The 26,376-nt window shown below is 38.7% G+C and overlaps 7 protein-coding genes across 7 annotated transcripts in view; 5 read left to right on the forward strand and 2 right to left on the reverse strand.

The window, feature by feature from the left end:
* Nucleotides 1-26: 26 nt before the first annotated feature.
* On the reverse strand, nucleotides 27-1,023 carry LOC18024974 (protein LURP-one-related 13). Its single transcript, XM_006406730.2, has 3 exons — nucleotides 654-1,023; nucleotides 307-531; nucleotides 27-200 (listed from the first exon to the last, which is right to left on the reverse strand). The coding sequence occupies exons 1-3, from the start codon at nucleotides 867-869 to the stop codon at nucleotides 84-86; spliced, it is 558 nt and encodes a 185-aa protein (XP_006406793.1). The 5' UTR covers nucleotides 870-1,023; the 3' UTR covers nucleotides 27-83.
* Nucleotides 1,024-6,435: 5,412 nt separating this feature from the next.
* On the forward strand, nucleotides 6,436-9,938 carry LOC18024975 (serine carboxypeptidase-like 33). The gene is made up of 9 exons (XM_006406731.2): nucleotides 6,436-6,734; nucleotides 6,816-6,923; nucleotides 7,056-7,151; nucleotides 7,307-7,399; nucleotides 7,634-7,722; nucleotides 8,024-8,448; nucleotides 8,566-8,661; nucleotides 9,281-9,386; nucleotides 9,641-9,938. The coding sequence occupies exons 1-9, from the start codon at nucleotides 6,464-6,466 to the stop codon at nucleotides 9,788-9,790; spliced, it is 1,434 nt and encodes a 477-aa protein (XP_006406794.1). The 5' UTR covers nucleotides 6,436-6,463; the 3' UTR covers nucleotides 9,791-9,938.
* Nucleotides 9,939-14,322: 4,384 nt separating this feature from the next.
* On the forward strand, nucleotides 14,323-16,601 carry LOC18024976 (putative pentatricopeptide repeat-containing protein At3g16890, mitochondrial). Its single transcript, XM_006406732.2, has one exon. It carries the CDS (start codon nucleotides 14,400-14,402, stop codon nucleotides 16,332-16,334), a length of 1,935 nt encoding a protein of 644 aa, XP_006406795.1. The 5' UTR covers nucleotides 14,323-14,399; the 3' UTR covers nucleotides 16,335-16,601.
* A 419-nt stretch (nucleotides 16,602-17,020) lies between these two features.
* On the forward strand, nucleotides 17,021-18,336 carry LOC18024977 (GATA transcription factor 17). Its single transcript, XM_006406733.2, has 2 exons — nucleotides 17,021-17,277; nucleotides 17,782-18,336. Exons 1-2 carry the CDS (start codon nucleotides 17,089-17,091, stop codon nucleotides 18,139-18,141), a joined length of 549 nt encoding a protein of 182 aa, XP_006406796.1. The 5' UTR covers nucleotides 17,021-17,088; the 3' UTR covers nucleotides 18,142-18,336.
* A 310-nt stretch (nucleotides 18,337-18,646) lies between these two features.
* Nucleotides 18,647-20,202, forward strand: LOC112088973. The gene is made up of 2 exons (XM_024159592.1): nucleotides 18,647-18,693; nucleotides 18,858-20,202. The coding sequence occupies exon 2, from the start codon at nucleotides 19,019-19,021 to the stop codon at nucleotides 19,604-19,606; it is 588 nt and encodes a 195-aa protein (XP_024015360.1). The 5' UTR covers nucleotides 18,647-18,693; nucleotides 18,858-19,018; the 3' UTR covers nucleotides 19,607-20,202.
* A 1,661-nt stretch (nucleotides 20,203-21,863) lies between these two features.
* LOC18024978 (COBRA-like protein 8) lies at nucleotides 21,864-24,514 on the forward strand. The gene is made up of 2 exons (XM_006406734.2): nucleotides 21,864-22,417; nucleotides 22,921-24,514. The coding sequence occupies exons 1-2, from the start codon at nucleotides 21,868-21,870 to the stop codon at nucleotides 24,342-24,344; spliced, it is 1,974 nt and encodes a 657-aa protein (XP_006406797.2). The 5' UTR covers nucleotides 21,864-21,867; the 3' UTR covers nucleotides 24,345-24,514.
* Nucleotides 24,515-24,618: 104 nt separating this feature from the next.
* The window catches only part of LOC18024980 (two-component response regulator ARR1), a 3,850-nt gene continuing 2,092 nt past the window's right edge, over nucleotides 24,619-26,376 (reverse strand). The window contains 2 exon segments of the mRNA XM_024159273.1: nucleotides 24,619-24,955; nucleotides 25,333-26,376. The exon segment at nucleotides 25,333-26,376 is cut by the window's right edge and continues 77 nt beyond it. Of these exon segments, the coding sequence (XP_024015041.1) occupies nucleotides 24,887-24,955; nucleotides 25,333-26,376 (1,113 nt within the window). The 3' untranslated portion in view covers nucleotides 24,619-24,886.

Raw genomic sequence — 26,376 nt, forward strand, 5'->3', positions numbered from 1 at the left:
CCACAATTGTAAACTCACACACGTATACATACTTACATATGGACAATGTATAAAAAAGATAACTCTTGCTCTCAAATCAATAGTCAGATCCCAGTCCCACCCATATTAATAAGGTCAAATATGAAGATAAGTGTAACAATAAAAGCGCAATCGACATTAGGATATATTGTAGCCACTAATCTTTCATCTCCTTCATGTACCTGTTTATTATATCCACATATATGACAATATTTGTTAAGTAAACTTATTTATTGATATACTAAAGAAACGTTTTCATCGCCTTTGCTTTTCAATTTATTTATTGACCTGAGCGATGATTTTCGTGGAGTCTCCAGCATAGATTGTACATGCACGCTTCATAAACCGGCCTTTGATTGTGAAATCACAAGACGCTTCTCTGGTCTGGTTATGCTTCAAGAATACTTCAACTCTTGTCTTCAACTGAACTGTTGAAGATCTTTTTACCGTGAAGATCTTATCATCTAAATCACTTCCTCTATACACTTGCCACCGATCGTGCTTACTAGTCACCTTTAATATATTCAAATCCAAAGCATAACCAAGATTCAACTAAGATAAAAAAAATTGACCGGTTAACAGAAAGAAAGTAAGAAAACTAATAGTAACTAAGGGGGTAAGAAACTAACTAAAACCTTCATTTTCATGGTGACAATGGTAGAGTCATTAGGATCAATCAAAATCCGTTTGTTGTGGAGACCAAAGAGAGGCGTTTTGACTTTGAACACTTTGTTTCCATTTGTGTCCTTCACTGTATCTCCGATGATCGTTAGATCCGTAGGTTGAGGACTAACAAACTCAGGTCCTATGATTGGTATCGTGTTGCTGTGATTGGGATCTTGGTTTGCCATTATTGTGTTGTTTGAGTGGAGGTGATAATAAAATAGGACATTTATCAAGTTTGAATTTATTGATCTTTGGTTATGACTTTTTCTTGATTTATTCTGAAACTAAAATACATATTATATTTGGATTCGTTGGTGTATACAAGCTGTATATTTGGATTCGTTGGTGTATACAAGCTGTATTAATAGGCAAACTGATTTTCATTCTGTTAGTAACAAATATATTTTTGTGAAAAAGTCTATAAAAAGCTTACTAAATAAGATTTGTTATAACACATATCATATATGGACTCTTATACCGGCCCATTAGGCCATCAGGGCATTGTACTTAACCTAGATTCCCTATGTACTCTATATATACATTCCAATGATTAATAAAGTTTCTAAGTTTTCACAACACGTTATCAGCACGATAAGACTCTCTGAGCGAAAAACCCTAATAAATCCGGCCACCACCAAAACCCTAAAAGCAAGTCGAAACTTAAAAGACGCATATCTTCCAAACCGTAAGGAACCAGAAGACGATCTACATATCAAATCGAAGCCCTCGACGAGACAAATCTACTGGTGAAAACCGTTTGTCGATCCAACGTCGGACGCGCCCTCACGCACACTTACAGTACAAGGTAGGAGAAGATGACTAGGATGAATTAAGGGTAGATATACATACATATTCTACACCAAGAAGAGATAGTAGAGAATTTGTAAAACGATAGAAGATGGAGACACTTAGAAAGGGATGGGGTCTTACAAGGTCAAGAAAAGGCCTTACAAGGTCAAGAAAAAAGAAGAAAGGAATGAAACAATTGAGTTTAGGAAAAGAAAAAAAAAATTTAAGGAAACAATATGCTCAGGTAGGGATAACACTGGATTATCAATGAAATTGGATTTCCAAAGAGAAACATAATGTGTCAGCACAAAGAACCCAATAATCTTTATGCGTCATGATGGTTATGGTTTTGTTGTTGCCTGCAGAGACCAAAATATAAAAAAAGAAACTGATTACTCTTCACGATTATAAGTGTATATTATGTGATTCCAAATATTGGATATTGTTTTTGAATTTTTGAGTCTTATACTATATTAGCTTCAAAACTCCAGACCATACGTGTACATAAGAGAGCTAGATTGTGCACAACTAACTACATGTATCACTCTATATACACATGTTTATATATCACTCTGTAGCATGTGTTAAGCTGCGCATATTCATACTTGTGATAAACATATGTGCCAAGAATGACGATGACTAAGAACCCTCCTCTTCGTAAATCGAAAGAAGCGAAAGTGTGTGGATAAATATATATGCGATATGCATGTATACATAACTAATGACTATGTATAGACACCTCTACACTATATTATGTATTATATAATTCAGTACTTATAGATATCCTTATTAATCTTTTTTACATCATTAAGATATCAACAATGAACAAACATGACTTCGAACTGAGGAAACCCTGACTCTTCACATTACATATACAATATCATCATCACACATAGATATATGTATGTATTTTATTTACCTTGAAGAAATTCATGCCTCGTTTTTGTCATCCATGAGAGCTCTTCTCCCTGTTCCATTTCAGAGAGAGAGAGAGAGAGCGAGAGAGAGAGAGAGTTTTGAGAAACGGTGGGATGATGATTGATGAAGAAAGTGTCGCGGATGAGTGATATTAAAGCGATGTTTATATAAAAAAACAGATAACAAACCTAATTTGCACACAAAAAGAAGAAGATAATAACCTTCATGGGCCGGGCCCAATTCTGACCTTTGCGAGGGATCGTGGCGTTGTCTTTGCTTGAAACGAGCTATTTAGGTGAACTTGATGACGTCATCGTTGCGATATTCATAGACCAACCTGCCCGAACACCTGACCGTTCTGCCCGGAGGTGGTCCTTTCCTCTGAGTTAGTAGTTTCTTTGGTCCTAATAAGCGAAACAAAAGTCAACAGGTCACATTTTACTTTTCTCTTTCTTAAATTGTCAACAGTTTCTACTTTTCTTTTATAATTGGTTTTCTCATGTTAAATGTATTCTTAAAGTAAAGAGAACTTACAGTATATTCTAATTTACGTGATTTAATCGTAATTTTTTTATACATTCTAGTTGGACTAGGCTTCATAGCTATATAATTATTCACTAATTGGTGAAGAGACTGAGTTTGAGGAAATTAAGAGAATCTTGGTAAATGGAATTCCTCAATCCTAGAGAAAAACACTAACTTTCAAAATTCAAAATAAATCATGTTCACATACGATAGTTATTCTCCAGAAAAGATGATATATAATGTATTTTTGTTTCTATTTATCAACTTTGTGCATTTTTTAAAACCAAATGTATAACTTTTTAAAGAGGTTTCTTTTTCTATAATGTGTTTTTTTTTTTAGTTAGGAGATTTTTACTATATTCAAAAAGATTATCCATCTACTGAATAATGAAGTAAGCTAAGGAAAGATCGAACTCGTAAAAGAGTCATTTCAAATTAAGTAATTAAAAATCTGAGATTTGTGGGGAATAGAAACTTTGTGGGCGTGCGGGAGAATCACAGTCTCCTAAGACATAAGATGGTCAAAGTAATGCAATAAATAGTAATATCAAATACATTGCTTATAAGTTATAAATTTATAACTATTACTATCATTATTATATCAATATTGATGACGCCAAAAAGAATCCCTTGACCTGCGTTCCTAAATTAATCAATATATCGTTTAATGTGTGAATGTGATTATTAGTTTATACTTTATAGTTTATATACCGTATTAGTGGTTTATGGTCTTCACTCCTAAATAAAAGAATTTGGTGTCTTTTTTTAAAAAATGCATTTTTGGTAAATACAAAACCAGGACAAGGCTCTTAATTTCTCAAAAGGGATGGTCCCCTAAATTTATGACGAGTAAGAATGAGAGTAATGATTTTTGTTTCATTTATTTTTTTGCCCATATCAACCCGTCCGTTCCTCTCTTTGTAGTTTGTACTATGTTTCAGTTCAGAGAATTTTGATTACTTGCCCTCAACATTCTCACCAATTCTAGTTTTGGTCCCATAACTTATCAATATCTAGTTGAACTGGTAGAGAAAAACTGTGATGTAACATGTAAAAAGTGAGGAAACATAAAAAATTTATAGCAATTTCCAAGAATTGCTCTGAATATTCATTATGTGAAGTTAAATATTTATTTTACAGAGGGATACGATATTTTTCAGTTTTTGTTATGGAATGGAAACATATAAACAATCACAATATCAGTGAGTCTACGGAAGAAGATACTAGGATTTAGTTGTCATTTAGTTAGCCCATTATCAGCCCATCGTAAAGTAACGAATGCTATCGAAATTTTCTTGTTTTTTTTTCAAGTAGATCGATTTTTCAAACACTGAGCAAATTTCTGGGGTGATTTTCCTTCTCGAAATTTGACATCTCTACAGCCACCAGCATCTCTTCCACATCTCTACAGCAATGCTTTACCGTTCAGTTTCAATGCCTACATTCTGGAATATCTAATAAATTATTTAGTCAATATCATATTTCTACATTTCATAATAACCAATATCAACTTACCTTCTTAATCAACTGCTTATGTAAAAGCAACATGCCCAAATTTACTAAACAGTCATTTTCATGTGAAGTAAATCTAGCATCGACAATTTTACCAGTTTTTTATAAGAATTTTTCTCTGCATTTTAATTATCGAACAACAAAAATTATATCCGAAAAAACAAAATAAAAGTTATATATACTTATACATCGATCAGATCACATAATCTCTCCACCGCTTTTTCTTTTGGAGCACTATTTCATTAAGAAGATATTAGTGGGAGTTAGATTTTTAAAGATTTAACGGAAAAAGACTCTCCTCTACAAAGAACCACGACATATTTATTAAGGATGAAAGATGACCGACCATGTGTTCTTGCTCTCTTAACGAGGCAATCTGCACGAATATTTTTACAACGAGTGATATAATTAACTAATAGTATTAAAAAAAGGGAAAAGGTCTTAAGATTTTTAAAATTTCGTTAGCTCCACTGCAAACATATATATGCCACTCTTGACAGATTAGCCAACATCGTTATAATCTCGATTGGTGCTATCCGAGGCCAATCTGATCACTGGTCAAAGGGATCGATGATATTAGGCATTTCATGTCCCAAAGAAGAGATTCGAGTTAGAGATTCAAGTTCTGTATGAAAGGGTGACAAACATTACGTGATCCTTTCAGATCTAGTGGATAAATCTGTCCTCCTCCACTCCACTACGACCCATCCGTGTCCGCATGATAACATATTCAAAAAAAAAAAAAATATATATATATATATCATAGCAAAACATGCACAACTAAGTTTATATATATATTGAACGTTTTTTTTAGCTGTTTTACGTTGGATTTCTTCTATGCGTCTACTATTTAAACATCAATGCGTCTAGAAGCTTTTTAGCATGAGATGGTTTCTGAATCAACTAAACACATAAGTCATATATAATACGAAGATGAAAAGGTTTTGGTGATCATGTCTAATAATTTCAAAAATACCCTAAGGCATATATATGCTTAACAATAGCTCTTAAAGTTTTGATTGTTCTAGGAAGAAAGGGTTAGGTACTAGTGTTAGTGCTTGTCTTCAATTGTTAGATAACGACGCCAACAGTGTCGTTCTTGACTAACTCGAATGGAAATGTCATTTATCACAAAATATTGACACCGATTAGTTATTCATGGTATATATAAATAATTCTGGATATATTTTGGGGTAAATATTTTGGATCTTTTCTATAACATATCCACATCATATGCATTATGAGCAGAAAGCTGAGAGTTCACTAAATCATGAGGCTAAGCCTTTAGGAAGTTGTAAGATGTGGAATCTCATTATTGACTTTGGTTCTTCGTTAGTGAGTTAGTGCCAGTCACATGATAATAAGTGGAGCTAAACACTTGGCACATCACGGCCATCTCAAACCTTACTAAAATTCGAAAAAACATTAGTATGCGAACAAATACGAAGTTTCTTTTTTTTTTCTAACCATCAAAATAAAATATGTAGATCTTAAGGGCTTTTTAGTTGCAACTAGTGAGTGACGTCTAATAGATACCTATTCACTTGAATTTTTTATCAGATCTAAACTTTATTTTATCTAATTTCTCACAGTATGAATTTGAAAACAACAGAGTACTACTACTGTTTTTTCATTTATGTAACAATTAAGGAACATTTTTAAATGTCAATATTACTTTTTGTGATGTTTAAAATATGATCGAACTTGGCAATAATTAATTTAATTTGTAGTTAAACTAAAAAAAAAATTCTCGATGAACTTCAATTATGTCTACTTGTTATACCACAAGATTGAAACTATAATGAGTTATCAAACGAATTGTTCACAACTCAGAAGTGCAAATTCAGCCTCCATTCATTACAATTTTGACATAAAATAAAATAGGAATTGTAAAAACTTATCCTTAGCATTTGTGGTCACATACTCTACTTTCCACAATCAACCAACATTCCCAATAAATCACCATATGTACTATTTATATACAATCCAGAGTCCAGGCTAGACAAAGGCAAAACCAAGAAAACAAAAACCTGATATGGATTTGACTCCTGCGAGAAAAAGACCAAATTATCTGCTAATCATCTCATTATCATTGTTATCATTATGTCATCAAGATTATAACATTGAAGCACAAAATTCAGACAAAGTAGTAAATCTTCCGGAACAACCAGTGAATCCAGAGATATCTCATTTCTCAGGTTATGTAAGCGTGAATCAAGAAAATACACGATCACTCTTCTTCTGGTTCTTTGAAGCCTTGTCTGAAGCTCCTTCAATAAGACCTCTAGTTATCTGGCTCAATGGAGGTAATAGGTCGTACAATTATATATTAATTAGTATTCGAATTTTATATTAATTTTCTTTTTGTTTATGAGTCTGTCGCGCAGGTCCTGGATGTTCTTCTATTGGATATGGAGCAGCATCTGAATTAGGACCTTTTCGTATTGTTGAAAATGGGACAAGCCTTAGATTCAATCAATACTCTTGGGTCCAAGGTTTTTATTTTTTTAATCATTTTTCTTTTATTTCTAACTACTGTATGTCTAATTATGGTTCTAATTAAACCAATCATTAAGATACTTTTTATAATTAAAATAATCACGAAATGATTGTTGATATAATTGCAGAAGCAAATATGTTGTTTTTAGAATCACCGGTTGGAGTAGGATTTTCGTACACCAACTCATCTTCCGATTTGGATAACCTCAACGACGGTTTCGTTGGTAAGTAAGTGGACAAGAAGATGGCATGGTCAACTCTTAAAATAAAGTTTTTATTATTTAAACTAGTAGAAAAAAAAATTCTCGTTAAAAGTCCAAACAAAGTGGAATGATGAAACTTAATTTTAAGAAATAACTGTGATAATTTTCTGCAACAGCGGAAGATGCATACAACTTCCTGGTTTCTTGGTTTGCAAGGTATCCCCAATATAAGTCTCGTGATTTCTTCATTGCTGGTGAAAGCTATGCCGGTGAGCTTAATTAATTACTCTCATGTTTATGTTTTTCTCGAGTTGTCGATTTCGCTATATAAATATAAATATATATATATATATATATCTGGATTTAGAACATCAACCAATCAAGCAGAAAAGGATTTTGGATTAAACAAGTACAAAACTGAATAATGGAACTAAAATGGATTTTATTTAATTATTATAAGGAAACTGTATAGAATATGAATGGTATGGGTTTACACTTTACAGGTCACTACGCACCTCAGCTAGCCGAGCTTATATACGATCGAAACAAAGTTAAACCAAAGGACTCCATCATTAATCTCAAAGGCTTCATCGTACGTATTATTATTTATTATATTAGACAATAGTCACCAATCACCATATATTCGCGATTGCGACTATTAATTATGAGCACGAGGAAAGTGTAACGTTAAACCAATACATGCTACCGATTCTTTTTTTTTTTTTTAAGGTTATATTTATCAACATAGATTGATTAATATATTAGACCCGTTTGGTAATCCGTAGCATATATAATAGAAGTTTCACCGCCATTTTTGAAAATTCGCATATTCGTACGTTGTGTATTAAACAAAGCTATTATAAAATTTTAACCTCTTTATTATGTCAACTTAGGTAGGAAATCCATTGACGGACGACGAGTACGATAACAAAGGGATTCTAGAATACGCATGGAGCCACGCAGTGATCTCCGACAGTCTCTACGACACTGCAAAACGTAACTGCGACTTCAAGTCTTCGAAATGGTCGGAGCCATGCAACGTCGCCATGAACACAATGTTCGAAAAATACAAAGAGATCGATATTTATAACATTTATGCTCCCAAGTGCACTACCAATAGCTCATCATCAGGAGCTTCCTTCTTAGGTGCAGGAGATTTTAAGCCTCCAGCGATCAAAGACTGGTTCAAGAGAGTGAGATGGTTTGAAGGTTACGATCCTTGTTACTCTGATTACGCTGAAAAATATTTCAACAGAGTCGATGTTCGATCGTCTCTTCATGCCACTACCCGAGCTGTATCAAGGTGGAAGGTTTGCAAGTAAGTATTATATACAATAGGTCTGAATTTCCAAATTATTATGTATATTAAACAAGGTTGATATGTTAAATTTTAGTCATACTCTTTTTATTTATATTATTATTACTGTGATTACAGTGCTTCGATATTGCAAACGTACAAATTCACGGTCTCCTCAATGTTGCCTACCTATAGTAAGCTCATCAAAGCTGGTCTCAAGATATGGGTTTATAGGTACTCGACATACACTATATCTATATAGTTGGTGTTTTAATTCAGTGTTTTTTTCACTGTTAATTCAGTGTTTCTTTTTTGTCCCAGCTGATCTACTCTTTTAATTATTAAGAAAATGGATAGATGAACCCAAGAAATCCTCGTTCAAACATAATAATATGCACGAGATTCTTGAAGAAACACCATTAACATAAAACATACGTACAGTATTAGTTTAATTTATGGTGTACTTTTAAATAACTCACTTTTTCTTTTATTTTTCTACAAATTTCACAAATTTTGACAAATTTCAAAAATACTACTAAATAGTTTAAGAGTTGTTCTTAGGCATTCAAAATGAGTTCTAATCATTCGTAGGAAATAATTTTTTTTCCACAACCCTTCTTAAAATAATTGTGATATTTTAGAAAATCAAATATATATATATATGTGTATATATATATATATATAAATAACACGAGACTCATGAAGTAAACCCACCGTTAATTATACACCAAACTATCGTACGTACGTCTCTTTGGATTACATCTCTATAGAAATATTTTCTGCTCACTTTTTTTTGGCTGGAATTAAAGCTTGAAAATGGATAGATTATGTAATATTTGTAAGTGTGTAACAGTGGAGACGCCGACGGGAGAGTGCCGGTGATCGGAAGTCGGTACTGTGTTGAAGCTTTAGGCCTTTCCGTCAAATCTGAGTGGCGATCTTGGTTCCACAATCATCAGGTTACAGTTCATTATGAAAATGATTGTTTACAGTCGATTTATTTTTTTTGATAAAAGGTTACCGTTGATTTATACTCAGCTGTTTTTTGGTCAATTAAAAGTCAATACATGATTTTTTAGCCAAACTAGTGTTTAGTTAAAAATTACAATTTTCTCTATCTTTTTTTGTTAGCCTAAATCATCATCGTAGATTCTACATTTGTTTTTAGGTATTTTTTGTCCAATTTTCTGTTTGTAATTTGTTGTTTCTTTAGGTGGGAGGGAGGATAACGGAGTACGACGGAGGGTTAACGTTTGTAACGGTGAGAGGAGCTGGACATTTGGTTCCTCTCAATAAACCTGAAGAAGCCCTCGCGCTTTTCCGTTCCTTTATCAACGGTCAAGAACTTCCGTCACGCCCTTAGATATCATCATATTCATATCATATACTCCTGTTTTGTTACAGATTATAAAATAAAGCATGCATAACTAATCATTCCAAACACAGATTAACATGCTACTGTTCTATGTCCACTATCCAACCATCTTATAATTAATAAATAATAATATATTTGTTATAACACATATCATATGTGGACTCTTATACCGGCCCATTAGGCCCATCAGGGCATTGTACTTAACCTAGATTCCCTATGTACTCTATATATACATTCCAGTGATTAATAAAGTTTCTAAGTTTTCACAACACGTTATCAGCACGATAAGACTCTCTGAGCGAAAAACCCTAATAAATCCGGCCACCACCAAAACCCTAAAAGCAAGTCGAAACTTAAAAGACGCATATCTTCCAAACCGTGAGGAACCAGAAGACGATCTACATATCAAATCGAAGCCCTCGACGAGACGAATCTACTGGTGAAAACCGTTTGTCGATCCAACGTCGGACGCGCCCTCACGCACACTTACAGTACACGACGATCAACCAAAAAAAAAAAAAACCAGATCCGAGTTTTTCCTTCTTCAACCAGCAGCTTCTCCAGTTTTGGTGATCAATCCTTGGAATTTGTAGCGGCTAACTGAGGTCTATTAGCTCCCAGTTTCATTAGCCTGTCAGAAATCCAAAGGTGGAAAAGCACACCAGCAAATGGAAACCATAGTCGTAGATAGTGGATCCAGCCACACTATCTTAAGAAACAAAAGTTACTTCATAAACCTAACCTATCAAACCGCAAATATTAGCACCATCGCGGGTCCCTCAAACCTTATCGAAGGATATGGCCATGCCTATGTGTTGCTATCAAATGGCACACAACTTGAAATACCAGATGCTCTATATTCTCCTAGTTCGAAGAGAAATCTTCTGAGCTTCAAGGATATAAGACAGAATGGTTTCCACATAAACCCAAGGTCAAGGGAACAAAGAATCCCTCCTAGTCACTAAAACCGTAGACGGCCATAAACAAATCCTCGAAACCATACCCGCGCTCTCTACTGGACTTTACCATGCTAAAGTCAGTATGATTGAAGCTAATACCACTCTCAAAGCCCGGTTTACTGATTATACTATTTGGCACGACCGGCTCGGTCATCCCGGTGCAAATATGATGCGTAAACTAATTCAAAACTCTCAAGGGCATACCCTCAAAGAAAACCGAGCTAATCCTCAACACCTCATGTGCACAGCTTGTTCTCAAGGCAAATTGATCACTCGGCCTTCACCAGTTAAAATCTCTAAACAAACACTTTATTTCCTAGAAAGAATCCAGGGCGATATCTGTGGACCTATACATCCATCTTCCGGACCATTCCGGTACTTCATGGTCCTTATAGACGCATCGACCCGTTGGTCATATGTTTGTCTCTTGTCCTCTCGGAACCAAGCCTTCGCTAGGTTCTTGGCCCAAATCATAAAATTGCGGGCCCATTTCCCTGACTTCCCACTAAAGACTATCCGCCTTGACAATGCTGGTGAATTTACCTCACAAGCGTTTAATGACTACTGTATGGCCATGGGGGTAACCGTGGAACATCCTGTAGCACATGTCCATACTCAAAATGGATTGGCTGAATCATTCATTAAACGCATTCAATGGATAGCCCGACCATTACTCATAAGATCAAAGCTCCCGGCCTCAGCATGGGGACATGCAGTATTACATGCTGCTGAACTCATACGCATCCGGCCATCTAGTGAACACAAATATTCCCCATCCCAACTACTCTCGGGTCATGAGCCAGACATCTCCCATCTCAAAACATTTGGGTGTTCAGTATATGTACCCATTGCTCCACCACATCGAACCAAAATGGGACCTCAAAGAAGGATGGGAATATATGTTGGTTTTGACTCTCCCACCATCATAAGATATCTCGAGCCAACCACTGGAGATCTCTTCAAGGCCAGATATGCGGATTGCCAATTCGATGAATCGGTATATCCCTCTTTAGGTGGTGAGACAAACAAGCTGGTCAAAGATCTTTCATGGAATCAAACATCATTAAATTGGCAAGATCCTCGGACTCTAGAATGTGATTCAGAGATCCAAAATATTATTCATTATCAAAAGCTAGCTAATCAATTGCCAGATTCCTTTGCTGACCCGACCAAAGTAACCAAATCGTACATCCCAGCTTGTAATGCACCAGTACGAATAGCTGTCCCAACGGGACAGACCCAAGTTGCTACAGAGTCTGCACCACGTCTCAAACGGGGCAGACCTCTCGGTTCCAAAGATAAGAATCCCCGGAAATCAAAGAAAGGTGCAATAACCGAAACCGGGATTCCTGCAACATCAGACATAGCCGCGGCTGAGACTCAATCTAATGAACCCTCAATGGAAGTTCGGGACGCCGAATCTCCAGGTTCAGAAGATAACAATGAGATCTCCATCAATTACAATATGTCCGGAATACAATGGAATCGAAAAGAAGTCGACTTAAAGGCACTCTTTGCATACAAAGTAGCACTTGATGTTGCGCTCACGCAAGAGGATCTAGAACCCACGTCAATAACACAGTGTACACATCGAACAGATTGGCTAAAATGGAAAGAAGCCATAAACGTGGAGTTAAAGAGTCTCAAACTCAGAAACGTGTTCGGTCCGATCATCCGGACCCCATCACACATCAAGCCAGTGGGCCACAAATGGGTCTTTGTGCGCAAAAGGAACGAACTCGGTGAAGTCGTTCGATACAAAGCACGGCTTGTAGCACAAGGATTCTCACAGAGACCCGGAATCGATTATGAGGAGACTTATTCTCCAGTGGTGGATGCAACAACATTCCGATTCCTCATAAGTCTGGCCATAAGAGAAAATCTTGATCTGCGGTTAATGGATGTTGTAACCGCATATCTCTATGGGCCCCTGGACAACGAAATATATATGAGACTCCCAGATGGCATTGAACTAAAAGACAAAAATGCATCTCGAGATCAATACTGCATCAGGCTGAACAAATCCTTGTATGGACTGAAACAAAGTGGGCGTATGTGGTACAACCGCCTCAGCGATTACCTCATCAAAGAAGGCTACAAAAATGACCCCATCAGTCCATGCATCTTCATCAAGAAGTACTCAAACAAAGGTTTTGTAATCATAGCAGTATACGTGGATGATCTAAACATCCTCGGAACATCTGGTGAGATCTCCCAAACAGTCGACTGCTTAAAAGCAGAATTCGAAATGAAAGACCTAGGCAAAACAAAGTACTGTTTGGGATTACAACTTGAGTACATCAAAGGAGGAATCCTTGTGCATCAATCGACTTATATCGAAAAGGTACTCAAGCGATTTAATATGGACCAAGCTCACCCATTGACCAGCCCAATGGTAGTTAGAAGCTTAAGTGATGACCCTCTTGGTCCCAAAAAGGATGATGAAGAAATCCTTGGTCCTGAAAAGCCATACCTCAGTGCTGTAGGAGCGTTAATGTACCTGGCTAGTCACACTAGACCAGACATATGTTTCGCCGTGAACCTCCTCGCTCGATATAGTTCATCTCCAACTCAGAGGCACTGGAACGGTATAAAACATCTCCTAAGATACCTTCGAGGTACTCAAGACTTAGGACTCTTCTATACTAACCAAAATAAAGATGGGTTAGTCGGCTTCGCCGATGCAGGATATCTATCAGATCCGCACACTGCCAAGTCTCAAACTGGCTACGTTTTTACGCATGGAGGAACAGCCATCTCTTGGAGATCAATGAAGCAGACACTCACTGCCACTTCATCAAACCATGCTGAAATCATAGCCATTCATGAGGCTAGTAGGGAATGCGTCTGGCTGCGCTCCATGACTCAGCACATCCGCAGAGATTGTGGTATGGACGAAGACACACAGCCCACGGTGATGTATGAAGACAACGCGGCATGCATAGCTCAGCTCAAGGAAGGATATATCAAAGGAGATCGGACGAAGCACATTCTACCGAAGTTCTTCTCAACCTCAGACTGGCAGAAGGACGGCACTCTCAGCGTTCAGCAAGTCCGATCCAGTGAGAATTCAGCTGACCTCTTCACCAAATCATTGCCTACTTCAACACACCGGAAGCTCGTCAAACAGATAGGAATGTATAGACTTAGAGATCTGCAGTGATGCTACAATCAGGGGGAGTAATGCGTGTTGTACTCTTTTTCCTTCACCATGGTTTTGTCCCACTGGGTTTTCCTGGTAAGGTTTTAATGAGGGAACATTCCCCAACGCATTATCGAGATCCCGATTGAGTAGCTGACCCGGTTCACTCGTCCAAGGGGGAGTGTTATAACACATATCATATATGGATTCTTATACCGGCCCATTAGGCCCATCAGGGCATTGTACTTAACCTAGATTCCCTATGTACTCTATATATACATTCCAGTGATTAATAAAGTTTCTAAGTTTTCACAGATTACATTTAATAGAATATTTACATTTGGTTGTTTGTTTAGGCTTAAAAAAAACAAATCCTTGGTTAAGTTAACAGAAACGGCATCGTTTAATGAACACATCCTCTTCAGGTTAGACCCAAAGCGATGTTTCACTCCCACTCAGCTCCGTTCTGGTCACTCGAGTCCCGGACAGGCGTGACATGAGAGGCTTTGCTTCTTCAGCATCCAGAGCAGCGGCGGCAACAGTGAAACCGGCCGAATCCCTAAATCCAAAACCCTTGAAACCCCTACTTCCCTCAGGTAAACCCACCAATCCTATTGACCGGCGTTACATTTCGCAAATCATTGGGAGAAAAGATTGGTTTTTGGTTCTGAAGCAGGAATTTAGTGCTCATAGAATCGGCCTGAACCATCGGTTCGTCATCAGCGTTTTGCAGAATCAAGAAAACCCATTACACTCCCTTCGATTTTACCTCTGGGTCTCTAACACCGACCCGGTTTACGCTAGGGATCAGTCTCTGAAGAGCGTTCTAGGTAACGCCTTTTTCCGTAAAGGTCCTTTATTGCTGTCTATGGAGCTTCTTAAGGAGATTCGGGATTCAGGGTATCGTATTACTGACGAATTGATGTGTGTTTTGATCGGAAGTTGGGGGAGATTAGGTTTAGCGAAATACTGCAATGATGTTTTTGCGCAGATATCTTTCCTAGGAATGAAACCTAGCACAAGGCTTTACAATGCGGTAATCGATGCTTTGGTGAAGTCTAACTCGCTTGATTTGGCTTACCTGAAGTTTCAGCAAATGCGTAGTGATGATTGTAAACCGGATCGGTTCACCTACAATATACTCATCCATGGTGTTTGCAAGAAGGGTGTGGTTGATGAGGCGATTCGATTGGTTAAACAGATGGAACGAGAAGGGAACAGGCCCAATGTGTTCACATTCACGATTTTGATTGACGGGTTTTTGATCGCAGGAAGGGTTGAGGAGGCATTGAAGCAGCTGGAGACGATGCGATCGAGGAAGCTGAATCCTAACGAAGCCACAATCAGAACTTTGGTTCATGGGATTTTCCGTTGCTTGCAGCCTTGTGAAGCGTTTGAGGTTCTGCTTGAGTTTATCGAGAAAAACTCGAACTTGCAAAGAGTAGCTTATGATACTGTTCTGTGTTGTCTTTCAAGCAACTCAATGGCTAAAGAGACTGCTCTATTCTTGAGAAAAACAGGCGAGCGAGGCTATGTTCCAGATAGCTCAACGTTCAATGCTTCAATGATTTGTCTCTTGAAAGGGTATGATCTTACTGAGATGTGTGGGATATTTGACGAGTTTATCAGCCGAGGAGTTAAGCCAGGATTCAACGGTTATCTTGTGGTAGTTAAAGCTCTGTTGAGTGCTCAAAGGTTCTCTGAAAGTGACCGGTATCTGAAGCAAATGGGTGTTGACAGGCTTCTATCAAGTGCGTATGATTATAATGCGGTAATCGACTGTCTCTGCAAGGCTCGACGAACAGATCGTGCAGCTATGTTCTTAACAGAGATGCAGGATAGAGGTATTTCTCCAAGTCTCGTAACTTTCAATACTTTTCTAAGCGGTTATAGTGCGAACGGCGATGTAAAGAAGGTTCACGAAGTACTAGAAAAGCTTCTGGACCATGGTTGCAAACCAGACGTGATCACTTTCAGTTCAGTCATAAACTGTCTTTGTCGTGCAAAGGAAATAAAAGATGCATTTGACTGTTTCAAGGAGATGCTGGAATGGGGGATTGAGCCGAACGAGATTACATACAATATCCTGATTCGCTTCTCTTGTTCCACCGGAGATACCGGTAGATCAGTGAAGCTTTTTGCGAAGATGAAGGAAAACGGGTTAAGTCCAGACGTTTATGCGTACAATGCGGTTATTCAGAGTTTCTGCAGGATGAGAAAGGTTAAGAATGCTGAGGAATTGCTTAAAACGATGTTGAGGATTGGTTTGAAACCTGATAACTTTACATACAGCACTCTCATCAAAGCTCTAAGTGAATCTGGAAGGGAGAGTGAAGCAAGAGAGATGTTCAGTTCAATGGAAAGACATGGATGTGTTCCAGATTCGTATACTAAGCGTCTTGTTAAAGAACTTGACCTGAGAAAGAGTTGATTATACAACAGAGATTTTTCTTACACCTTTAATCATCGTTTCGGTACTGACATCAACAACCTTCCATGAATTAAAGTTCCAGCTCACAAATTCGGTGTTTACGTCTTAGCCATCCAAAATATCCCAAGATTTTTGTGGCTACAAAAGCTAGTTTTTCGTCCTATGTTTCCTTCATGGGCTTGGACTATCAAATAAAGCCCAATAGAATTTGTGTATGTATTTATTTGTTTTATAGTATGAACCGGAAAAATGTATAGAAGATCATCATCGTTACCTTTATTAGTTAATCATATCACTGAAGGGAAAAAAGTTAAAGAAAAAACTGAAATCTAAAGACTCATTTTAAATTTTTAAATTCATTATTTATTTTTCAAATTTTAGATATTTTTACTTGAACCACAATAACTATAAACTAGCAAACTATTTAAAAATGAACATTATTTTGTGTCGGCAATATACATAAAGAAAAGTGAGCCTAAGCCGCAATATCTTGTTCAAAACGCGGCGGGTTATCTTCCCTCGTTTTTTTTTCTTCAGATTCTTGCAAGTTTTGGCGGGTGGTCTAATATTAATAAAAGCTCCCGCTCGAGGGTATCTTAGTAAATGTATCACCCCCGAAATCCTAGGGTTTCCGCCCCCGCCTTCCTTCCCAATTATAAAAGCACTCTCCGTTTGTTTTAACCGTTGCTTTTCATTCGCCGTCTCTCTCTCTCTTCCTTATCATCATAATTGCTCCGATCGGGCATCCTGAAAGATGTCTGAGGGATCAGAAGAAACGAGAACGAAGCTCGATTCCGCCGGAGAGTTATCGGATGTTGATAACGAGAACTGCAGTAGCAGTGGAAGTGGCGGCGGTGGAAGTTGTGGTGAGACGAAGAGGACTTGCGTTGATTGCGGAACAATTCGAACTCCTCTCTGGCGAGGTGGCCCTGCCGGACCTAAGGTGAGATTGCGCAAACCCGTTCACTTTCAATCTTCTGGATCATGGATTTTGTTGGGGTTTCCTGATTTAGTAGATCTGCTCCGTGGATCGTGAAATAGTACCTGAGTACGATCAAAGCTTATGCTCGCAAAATCACGGTTCAGGATACTTTACTGTAAATTGATTGGTTTTTTGGTTGTACTGATTTTGATCGTTTCGTAGAGCTATCTAGGTGATGTAGCTAGTTAGTGAGCTAGGGACTGATTTAGTTTGCCTCTTGAAATCTGCATGTGTTCTTTTAATGATCAAGAGAAATCGCAATCTTTTGAGAATGTTGATCATACTTTGTGAGCTAAAATCAATTTTAGTTTGTAGTCGAGTGTATCTGATTTGGAACTGTCACTTGCTGTGTGTATTCGATTATCTTCTTGCTCTGGCCAATCTACTTGTAAATGTCAATTGGTTTACACTGTTATCCAGCGAAAATCTCTGCCTTTCACTGATATTCATTTCTTTGTTATGCAGTCATTGTGCAATGCTTGTGGGATCAAGAGCAGGAAGAAGAGGCAAGCAGCTCTTGGAACGAAACCAGAGGAGAAGAAGAAAGCCAGAAAGAGCAGTAGCAGTAGTGATCTAAGCGTCGAACATCAAAATGCCAAGAACAAGATCAATAAAGATGATGATCCCAAAAGTTGCAGCAGCAGCAAAAGCATTAGTAGTAGTAGCAGCAGCAAAGGAGTGAGTAAATTTTTGGATCTAGGGTTTAAAGTTCCGGTGATGAAGAGATCAGCGGTTGAGAAGAAGAGGCTATGGAGGAAACTCGGTGAGGAAGAAAGAGCCGCCGTGCTTCTCATGGCGCTCTCTTGTGGCTCTGTTTACGCTTAAGCGAAGAAGAAAAGCTTCTTTGTTTCTTTTTTGGGTGTCGTTAGGAAAATAATTATGTGAGAGGTTTATTAATTAACTAGATAGATATATATATATATATATATATATATATGTACGAATGTGTAATAGCTAGCGTGATGTCTTTCTTTTTTTTTGTTTAGGTTCACTAATGTTATGTATTCATTCGCTTATGAATTCCAATTTTGAGAGCAAATCAATTTAATTGAAGGTGTTATTTCATCTAATTATACGCATTAATCAGATCGTTTGTCATAGTTCTCACGCGCTGTTTGATGCGCGTCGGCTCAGCGATATGATCCAGGAATTGGGCTTTTTTTGTGGCAATCAAGATGCCGCGTGATTTTAGTTGTCTTGTCTCTATCAAGGCCACTTTATTTGTTTGGTCCATATGGCTTCCTTTCTCATTTGATTTGAATTCTTAAATGGTTTTTGAATTCACAACAAAGTCAAGAATTTCAAATATTTTGGTTTTGAGAGTTTCTTTACTCTCTAACTATTGCACAACAAAAATACTACTATAACGTAACCGAGGTTAGTATCCAACTTTCCATTGATTTGAATCGATCATTGTTATTCTCTATTTGCACTTGGCAGAGTAAATTTTGTGAGATTAAATTACTTTAATCAAATTACCTTAAATATTGGAAAGGAAGTTAATTTTTCTCTCTCCTCTTCTCCTTCTCTGCGATTTCAAGATCTGAACTTGCAGTCAAACTAAAACTTCCCGATCTCCCTCTTCGGCGCGCGTGGTGGCTCACCGTCGCCGGAGGAGGGACCCCCATGTTTCCCTCTTTCTTCTGCATCTCTTTTTTTCTCTTTAGATCTGGTTTCCGCCGTGCTGGGTGTTGCAGGAACGATGGTGGTTTCGTCGGTGGGTTCTCGACGACAGCGGCGCGGGCTTCAGCGGTGTCGCTGGATCCGCGGTGGAGGTGGTCCGTCTTCATTCGTAGTTGGCGTCCCCCTCTGTCTGCCTTCGTTTTTTCCGGCGTCTCTTCCTCTCTTCTCGCATCTGGCTTCTTTTTCTCTCCGGCGTGTTTCCTCGGCGTTTCTTTTAGAGTCTCCTGCCTCAGACGAGCTCTCTGGCTTTAGTCGAAGGTGTGCAGGTGGTGGCTGTCTCTTCCGGCTACAGTCCCTCTCAAACTTCGTTCGCGAGGTGTCGAAGTGGTGGCTAGATAGTAAAGAGCTTCTGTCAATTCCAGCGGTCCAGTATTGGATTTTGAGGACGAATTTGATCTCTGGCTTAAGGGATTTTGGCAGCGGCTTTTGGCTTGTGACAAGCCTCGGAGTGGTGGCTCTCGTATCTCCGGCAGGTGCGGTCTATCGACGGTGTCTCTCAGCGGTGGCTCAAGACGGGTGGCTCGGTGGTTGCCCCGCTGGTTTGTCTCAGCTTTTGGCTCCTCCGCCGTCTACGGCATCGGTGTGGCATGAGATACCGATGCCATGAGATTTTTCGAAGGTGCGTGTGTCCGATTATATGCGATAGCTCTGCGTTTGTGTATAGTTCTTGGTTTGTGGTGGCTCTGGATGTGATCCGGTGTAGATGGTGGAGTATTACTGGACGTGATTGTTGAGGCGTCGGTTTGTTGTTGTGGCTAGTTTGTAGCTGTGGGAGCTGGTTCTCGAGGAAATTCGTTTTTTTCGGGAATGGTAGTCCGAGGTGACTCTCCGATGGCCCTTGCGGACTCCCTTGTCAACGGTTGCAGGTTAGTCCGTTACGGAATCCGGAAATTTCGTTAGTTCTCGGGGAAGCTGTAGGCGTTTCTCTTTTGAGGTTTGAGGGCTGGCCTCGGGAAGATGCTCGTGGCAACAAAGATGAGAACTCTAATTCTTCGGAGCTGTGGCAATTACGGGGTGATCTGCGTTTTGGCGTGCGACTGCTGCTTTCCCGTCTGGTTTTGCTTCGGTTTTATTTTTAATTTCACAATCCATTTTCTTATGCTTTCGTTGATGTTTGTTGCATTTATCGGATTTGTTAGTAGTTTTTTATTTTTGGTCTTTCTGATTTCTTTGTAATCTCTGTAACTTCTGTAAAAAATCCGAAAATTGGTATATAATTTTAACATGTTTACCAAAAAAAAAAAGTTTTTTTTTTTTAAAACATTGCAAAGTTGGTCGTAACTTGTAAGCCTTACCAAAAGTAAATTTCAAAAACAATTGTTTTTTTTATAAATATGATTCAATCTTAGTAACCCGTCATTATATGATCGTCAATGATGGACCATCAGAATTAAGAATGATTTGTTTTATATGGCAAAGTCATGAGTTATGGATATAATTATAGTGGTGACTGGTGACGAACGAAGTAAAAAAAAAAACTAATGAAATTGGTGACGTGACTAGGTAAACCTCGAGAACAATTCAAATATTGGGGGCAAGCGACTGGACCCCATACTTTGCTCAACGGGGATTTCCTTTGACGGAGGCTCTTCTTTTCTGTTTTCACCCTGAAACTATGCAATCAGTTAAATTTAGGACCATTACTTCTTGATTTTACACTTGCACTCCGGAAGACATTCTTATAATTTTATTACTTGTATGACAAACTACTACACTACGGTCTACGGACGTTTTTATTTTAAAGTATATAGATTAGTAACTGAAGTAAGAATAGAGTATTAAGTTACATTTAGGAGTAACATTTCTAAAGATGTTGAGCAGGAGGAGGAGCTAAATCAATACTTAGAAACTGAAAATCCCACATGAATTATAATTCATTTGAATTTCAATAAAGTGCATAAGCGATTAAAAAATGAAATAAATGAGGCAAGATTTAACATATAAACTGTTACAAGTACATTAAAAAGAAAGTTGGGATAGATTTAAAAAGACAACTTCTTTATAATCCTCCTCACATTGGTAACAATTTCTTTACAAGTTTCTATGAACAATTTCTTTGACATCCATCATCTTCTATGCTCTATCGTTTTGATTCAGATATTACACCCTTCTAGGAAAATCAAATCAGTAATTTCACATTACTATCGAATCAATTTTTTCGACTCATATTTCCATAAACGCTATTTTTTGTTATTCGATTAGAGAATTCGTTTTCCTTTTTTGATCTTCACGAAATCAATTATAAATTAAGTCTCCATAGAACCTCTTAAATATTACATCACACTCTCGTTCCATCCAAAGATTCCATAAAAACACTCATAAAATCATTGAAATTGATCAAATAATAGTAAGAAATATCTTCATAATAAACCATGATCAAAATGTAAGCCTCAACTAATATCAGCCAACTAAACACACGGATTCAAAAGTAGTTTATTTCGTCAAATGTAAACAGAAAATTATTTTAAAACCTAGTCTCTAAAGTAAACTATGTTCGATATCAGATTATATGAGTTGACGCCGAGATAAACATATATACATACAAATTTTTACACCGCCGATATGAGTTGGGGGGGTTGCAGTCTTGATTGATAGAAATAAATGGTTCATCTTGTAATTTCAAAAATAATAATTACAGTCTCTTTCATAAGTTTGCAACCTTTGTTTACTTCAACAAGAAAACATTCTGAAAATGCGACCAAAAACGCGCACATAATTTTATTACAACAGCGTCTATTAAGCTGTTCTCTTGTTAACGCGGTCGCTTCCTCTCTTCAAAATAAAAAAAGCGGCGATTTTTTCCACCTTTTAAATCTCAAAAATCCATTTTTAAAAAGAGAGTTTTTTTTTGTGAGTAAGGAGATGATTATGATTGTCAAGAGTTTAACTCCGAAACTCGTTCCATGGATCCTCTTGCTGTCTCTCTTCACGGCGATTTCACTAACGTCGTCTCAGCCCAACGCTCCTCCAACAATCTCTCCAGACGCAAATCGCTGCAACGGCGTGTTCGTCTCCTACACTTACTCGACCGGATCCGATATCAAACCGAACGACACTAAAAACCAGCCGTACCGGTTCGAGTCGGTGATCACGGTGCTCAACAACGCTCGCGACGAGCTCAAGTCGTGGCGCGTCTTCGTCGGATTCGCCCACCAAGAGATTCTTGTTTCGGCCACCAACTCTGTTCTCGGCGACGGTTCTAGCCTTCCGGCTAGCGTTGGGAACGGGACAACCTTCGTCGGGTATCCGACGGCGGATTTGAAGTCGGCGATTATGACGGCGGGTGACGTCACTCAGATGCAAGCACGTGTCGAGCTCGTCGGAACTCAGTTTGGAGTTGCTCCGCCGAATGTTCCACTTCCGAAGAACATCACTCTTGTTAATGATGGATGGAAATGTCCTAAACCCACTCAACAAGGTAAAAGAAAAAAGATTATCTAAATGTTTACGACTTGAAATCTTGAAATTTTGTTCTGTACAAAAAAAGGAAGAAATTTTGTTATGTAAAATGGAATTTGATTTTTGTTTGTATTTTCTCGTTTGATTATTCAAGTTTTTTCTTCTTTGTTAATCTCATTATGAAAGAACAATAAAAGTGTTAAAACTTTTTGAGAAATGATATAACATTGATTAGTTCTACTTGATAATAATCAGTGGTTGAAAAAGTCTATTGCTTTTGTAGATTTCTTGTACATTTGAAAGTTTGAATTAGTCTTTAATTATATTTTAAGTTGCTTAGGAGAAATTTCTGATTAAAACATTAGGAAACTAAGCTGTTCTGTCTTTTGTAGTAACAGTTGAGTACTTTTGTTTGTGTTGTGCCTTAAAATGTATTGGAGATTTCTGCTGTTAATGCGTATAAATGTTTCCTTTTGTGTGTTTTACTGAAATTTCGAATCCTTCTCCTATGGTTTTGTTCAGGTAAAAATGTTCTGCAAGTATGCTGCATGCCAGGTCAGAGAAACAAAACGGTCTCCATCGGTGAAAAGTATCTGCCTAGGCAACAAGGAGATCTAACCATCATGTACGATGTGACCAAAGCATATAGTTCGAGTTACTGGGCGCAGGTCACGATCGAGAATCATAATCCGCTTGGTAAGCTTGACAACTGGAATCTAAGTTTTACTTGGATGAAAGATGAGTTCATCTTCAAAACATTAGGAGCTTATCCGAGTCTTGTAGATCCATCTGAATGTATCAATGGCCCGCAAGGAAAACACTATCCACACACTGACTTCTCCAATGTCATGAGCTGTGCCAGAAGGCCACACATCATTGACCTCCCTCTCACTAAGTATAACGACTCCAATCTTGGACTCAAACCATTCTGCTGCAGAAACGGAACGATCTTGCCACCGTCCATGGATCCAGCCAAGTCCAAATCAGTTTTCCAAATGGAAGTTTACAAAATGCCTCCTGATCTCAACATCACAGCGATCACGCCTCCTCAGAGCTGGCAGATTAGAGGTAACCTTAACAACCCGGATTACAAATGTGGCCCTCCTGTTCGAGTCAGCTCTAGCCATTTCCCTGATCCAAACGGTTTACCTTCGAACCGGGTCGTATTTGCTAGCTGGCAAGTGGTCTGCAACATCACTCAACCAGCTACTCCTCAATGCTGTGTTTCCTTCTCTTCTTACTTCAACGACTCGATCATTCCTTGTAAAACATGCGCTTGCGGAGGTTGCTCTAGCGACAGAGTGGCTCGCACGTGTAGCACCACTTCTACAGCTCTTTTCCTTCCCTCTCAGGCTCTTCTCATCCCTTTCGAGAACCGAACCGAGCTAGCCACTTCGTGGGCAAGGTTAAAACGCAGGAGAGTTCCTGAGCCATTGCCTTGTGGAGATAACTGTGGAGTTACCATCAATTGGCATCTAACCACTGACTACAGAGGTGGATGGACTGCTCGGATCACAATCTTCAACTGGGGAGAAACCAACTTCGCTGATTGGTTTGCTGCGGTTGAGTTGAAAAAAGGTGCACCGGGTTTTGAGAAAGCTTACTCCTTTAATGGAACTACGGTTGCTGTCAACGGGAAGAACACTACAGTTTTGATGGAAGGGCTTCCTGGTCTTAACTATCTCGTTGCAGAGACGGATGGGAAAAACCCGAGCAAGGACTTTCGAGTACCCGGTAAACAACAGTCGGTTATCTCCTTCACCAAGAAACTGACTCCTGGGATCAAACTTGGTTCTGGAGATGGGTTTCCGACCAAAGTGTTCTTCAACGGTCAGGAATGTTCACTCCCATCTGTGCTTCCCACGAACAACGGTCTCAAGAGACATGTGTCCACTTTTCTTCTCGTTGCGTTACCACTTTTTGCTCTCTTGATTCTGCAGAGTTAAGAGTAGTTTCTTCCGGTGATTGAGCTTTCCCTATTTGGCCAGAAAACATACACAGTTATTTTTTATTCTTTCTAACCAGATTTGTTACACAATTAGTATTGGTTTTGTGCAACGTGTGATTCTTGAATTTCTTGATATTCAGTAGGTATACATATATTGGACATACAGAAAGCCCTTGTGGTTTAGTTTCTCTTGATCTTGAATTCTTGACCTTGTACCACAGAATATTTATAAGCCAATTCAAAACCCAGAAGAGAGGAAGAAAAAGCAGCAATAAACCAACCAACTAAGACGACGTCTTATTATCGCAAGTTAGAACATCAAAACCCTAAACAGACCAAGGAGAGTAGCATAATAACTCCTAACTTAAAAGAATAATTATACAAGCACTTTTCTTATATAATCTGCCTTTTAAAATTTCACGCAGATTATATTAAACAAATTTCACCAACGAGGGTTATACAGTTATAAGCAGATGTGTCGTGTAATGATGATACAATACAAATCCTGATAGTCCCTTCGGTTTATCGGCAGTTATCCAATCAAACCGGGATATCATCGATCGAGTATGCGTCAAAGTCGAATTCGGTATCGACCGGTGCAATTCCTTCCTGTGACAACACGAGATTGTGGTTTTCCCAACTTTTGTTAAGTCAACGTTTCAATTACAACTGCTTGTTGTTCGTTGAAATTTGAAATATGAGACAAATTATAAAAGAAATATCCAAAAAGTTGACTTCTTTTTAATTTCTTGTTAAATATTTAGACCTACATTCTTGAATGTTGTTTCACTAAAATAAATTCTTGGTTTTCTTTTTTTTCTGGTTATATAGTGGTAGTTTGCGTGATTGTGAATGACACACGCGAACAATGGTGTGAAAGAGTCTGAAACTGTTATATATTTCAGTTTGAAACGCAAACTCTAAAGCTAAAGAGTTGTGATGTGCGTAGGCGATCTATATTTTTTTTTAAAAAAAAAAAATCAAACCTGCTTAAGAAGAGCGCTCATAAGATCTTCTTGATTACTATACTGGTCGTGGAACGCCATTGTCGCTGTATCCGTCGCCACCCTCTCCGCTTTCACCCTCACTGAACCGCCGCTTCTGTCTCCATAAACCTGATGATTCGAGACCATGCCAGGCGGTGGCTGCTGCTGCTGGCTCCGGCCATGATCGCTGGCCGTGTTGTTTCTTGACATGGACGAAGAAGAGTATGCTTCCGAGTTGGAAAACGCAACTGATTCAGCGTCCTGATGCGCGTCAAAGGCTATTCCGATACTCCTTATATCCCAATCGTTCTGTCTGTTGCTGCTGAACATGTCGTAGCTAGGGGCAGTGAAACCTGCTTCCGAGCTGTTGACCTCTTCTTGGTAAGAGGAGATTGGTTTCCGAACCTGAGACGGAACACATAAGCCTGGTGCACTCGGTAGCGGGAAGCTGTTCACGGGGAGTTCTTGTTGGAAGTTGTTAAAGGTCATTGAGCTTGACGAGTGTTGTGTTGCGAGGTTGGTGTAACTTGTAGGTAACACTCTGCTGCTCTCCGGGACACTGCTCCTTCCCGAGAAACCACTTCTTGATAACATTGGCTGCTGCCTGATGGATGATGATTGTGACGACGGTAACACAGGCGGTGGTGGTCCTCGAGGAAATGGCTGAGTCATCATCATTCCGGTGTTTTGTCCGGCTCGAACCGCGGCGATCTGTTGTTGAATGCTCATTCTATTACCAACAGGAAGCTGTTGTTGTAAACCAGCGAGCTGTCTTGGTTCCATACCCGTGGGGACACCGTGAAGCAAGTTCATCTGTTGTGTCTGTTGTTGTTGGCCGTGATGGCCAAGCCCATCTCCGAATCTTGTTTTCGGGTTGTCAAAGCTGAAGATGCTTCTCTCGTCCACGATTGAGGAAACAGGTAATCCTGACTTGGAGACCATCGCAGGCCGGCCTAGACCAGCGGCTTGAAGCTGTGCAAGGCTTTGAGCAGGAAGCTGACCTGTGACTGCTAGCGCTTGAAGATCAAACCCATTCAATGTCGA

This window comes from Eutrema salsugineum, unplaced genomic scaffold, assembly GCF_000478725.1.
Source record: "Eutrema salsugineum unplaced genomic scaffold, Eutsalg1_0 scaffold_13, whole genome shotgun sequence".
In the NCBI taxonomy this organism is placed as follows: domain Eukaryota; kingdom Viridiplantae; phylum Streptophyta; class Magnoliopsida; order Brassicales; family Brassicaceae; genus Eutrema; species Eutrema salsugineum.

What these genes read in the sequence shown, in the direction of transcription:
- LOC18024974 (XM_006406730.2), bottom strand. Translation starts at nt 869, where the DNA reads ATGGCAAACCAAGATCCCAATCACAGCAACACGATACCAATCATAGGA. An exon ending in TTGTCACCATGAAAATGAAG is followed by an intron (nt 532 to 653) that starts GTTTTAGTTAGT and finishes AATATATTAAAG; the next exon opens with GTGACTAGTAAGCACGATCG. An exon ending in CCACGAAAATCATCGCTCAG is followed by an intron (nt 201 to 306) that starts GTCAATAAATAA and finishes TATAATAAACAG; the next exon opens with GTACATGAAGGAGATGAAAG.
- LOC18024977 (XM_006406733.2), top strand. Translation starts at nt 17,089, where the DNA reads ATGTCTGAGGGATCAGAAGAAACGAGAACGAAGCTCGATTCCGCCGGA. An exon ending in GTGGCCCTGCCGGACCTAAG is followed by an intron (nt 17,278 to 17,781) that starts GTGAGATTGCGC and finishes TTTGTTATGCAG; the next exon opens with TCATTGTGCAATGCTTGTGG.
- LOC18024976 (XM_006406732.2), top strand. Translation starts at nt 14,400, where the DNA reads ATGAGAGGCTTTGCTTCTTCAGCATCCAGAGCAGCGGCGGCAACAGTG.
- LOC18024978 (XM_006406734.2), top strand. Translation starts at nt 21,868, where the DNA reads ATGATTGTCAAGAGTTTAACTCCGAAACTCGTTCCATGGATCCTCTTG. An exon ending in TCCTAAACCCACTCAACAAG is followed by an intron (nt 22,418 to 22,920) that starts GTAAAAGAAAAA and finishes GGTTTTGTTCAG; the next exon opens with GTAAAAATGTTCTGCAAGTA.
- LOC18024975 (XM_006406731.2), top strand. Translation starts at nt 6,464, where the DNA reads ATGGATTTGACTCCTGCGAGAAAAAGACCAAATTATCTGCTAATCATC. An exon ending in CCTCAACGACGGTTTCGTTG is followed by an intron (nt 7,152 to 7,306) that starts GTAAGTAAGTGG and finishes TTTCTGCAACAG; the next exon opens with CGGAAGATGCATACAACTTC. An exon ending in CTCAAGATATGGGTTTATAG is followed by an intron (nt 8,662 to 9,280) that starts GTACTCGACATA and finishes AGTGTGTAACAG; the next exon opens with TGGAGACGCCGACGGGAGAG.
- LOC112088973 (XM_024159592.1), top strand. Translation starts at nt 19,019, where the DNA reads ATGGTGGTTTCGTCGGTGGGTTCTCGACGACAGCGGCGCGGGCTTCAG.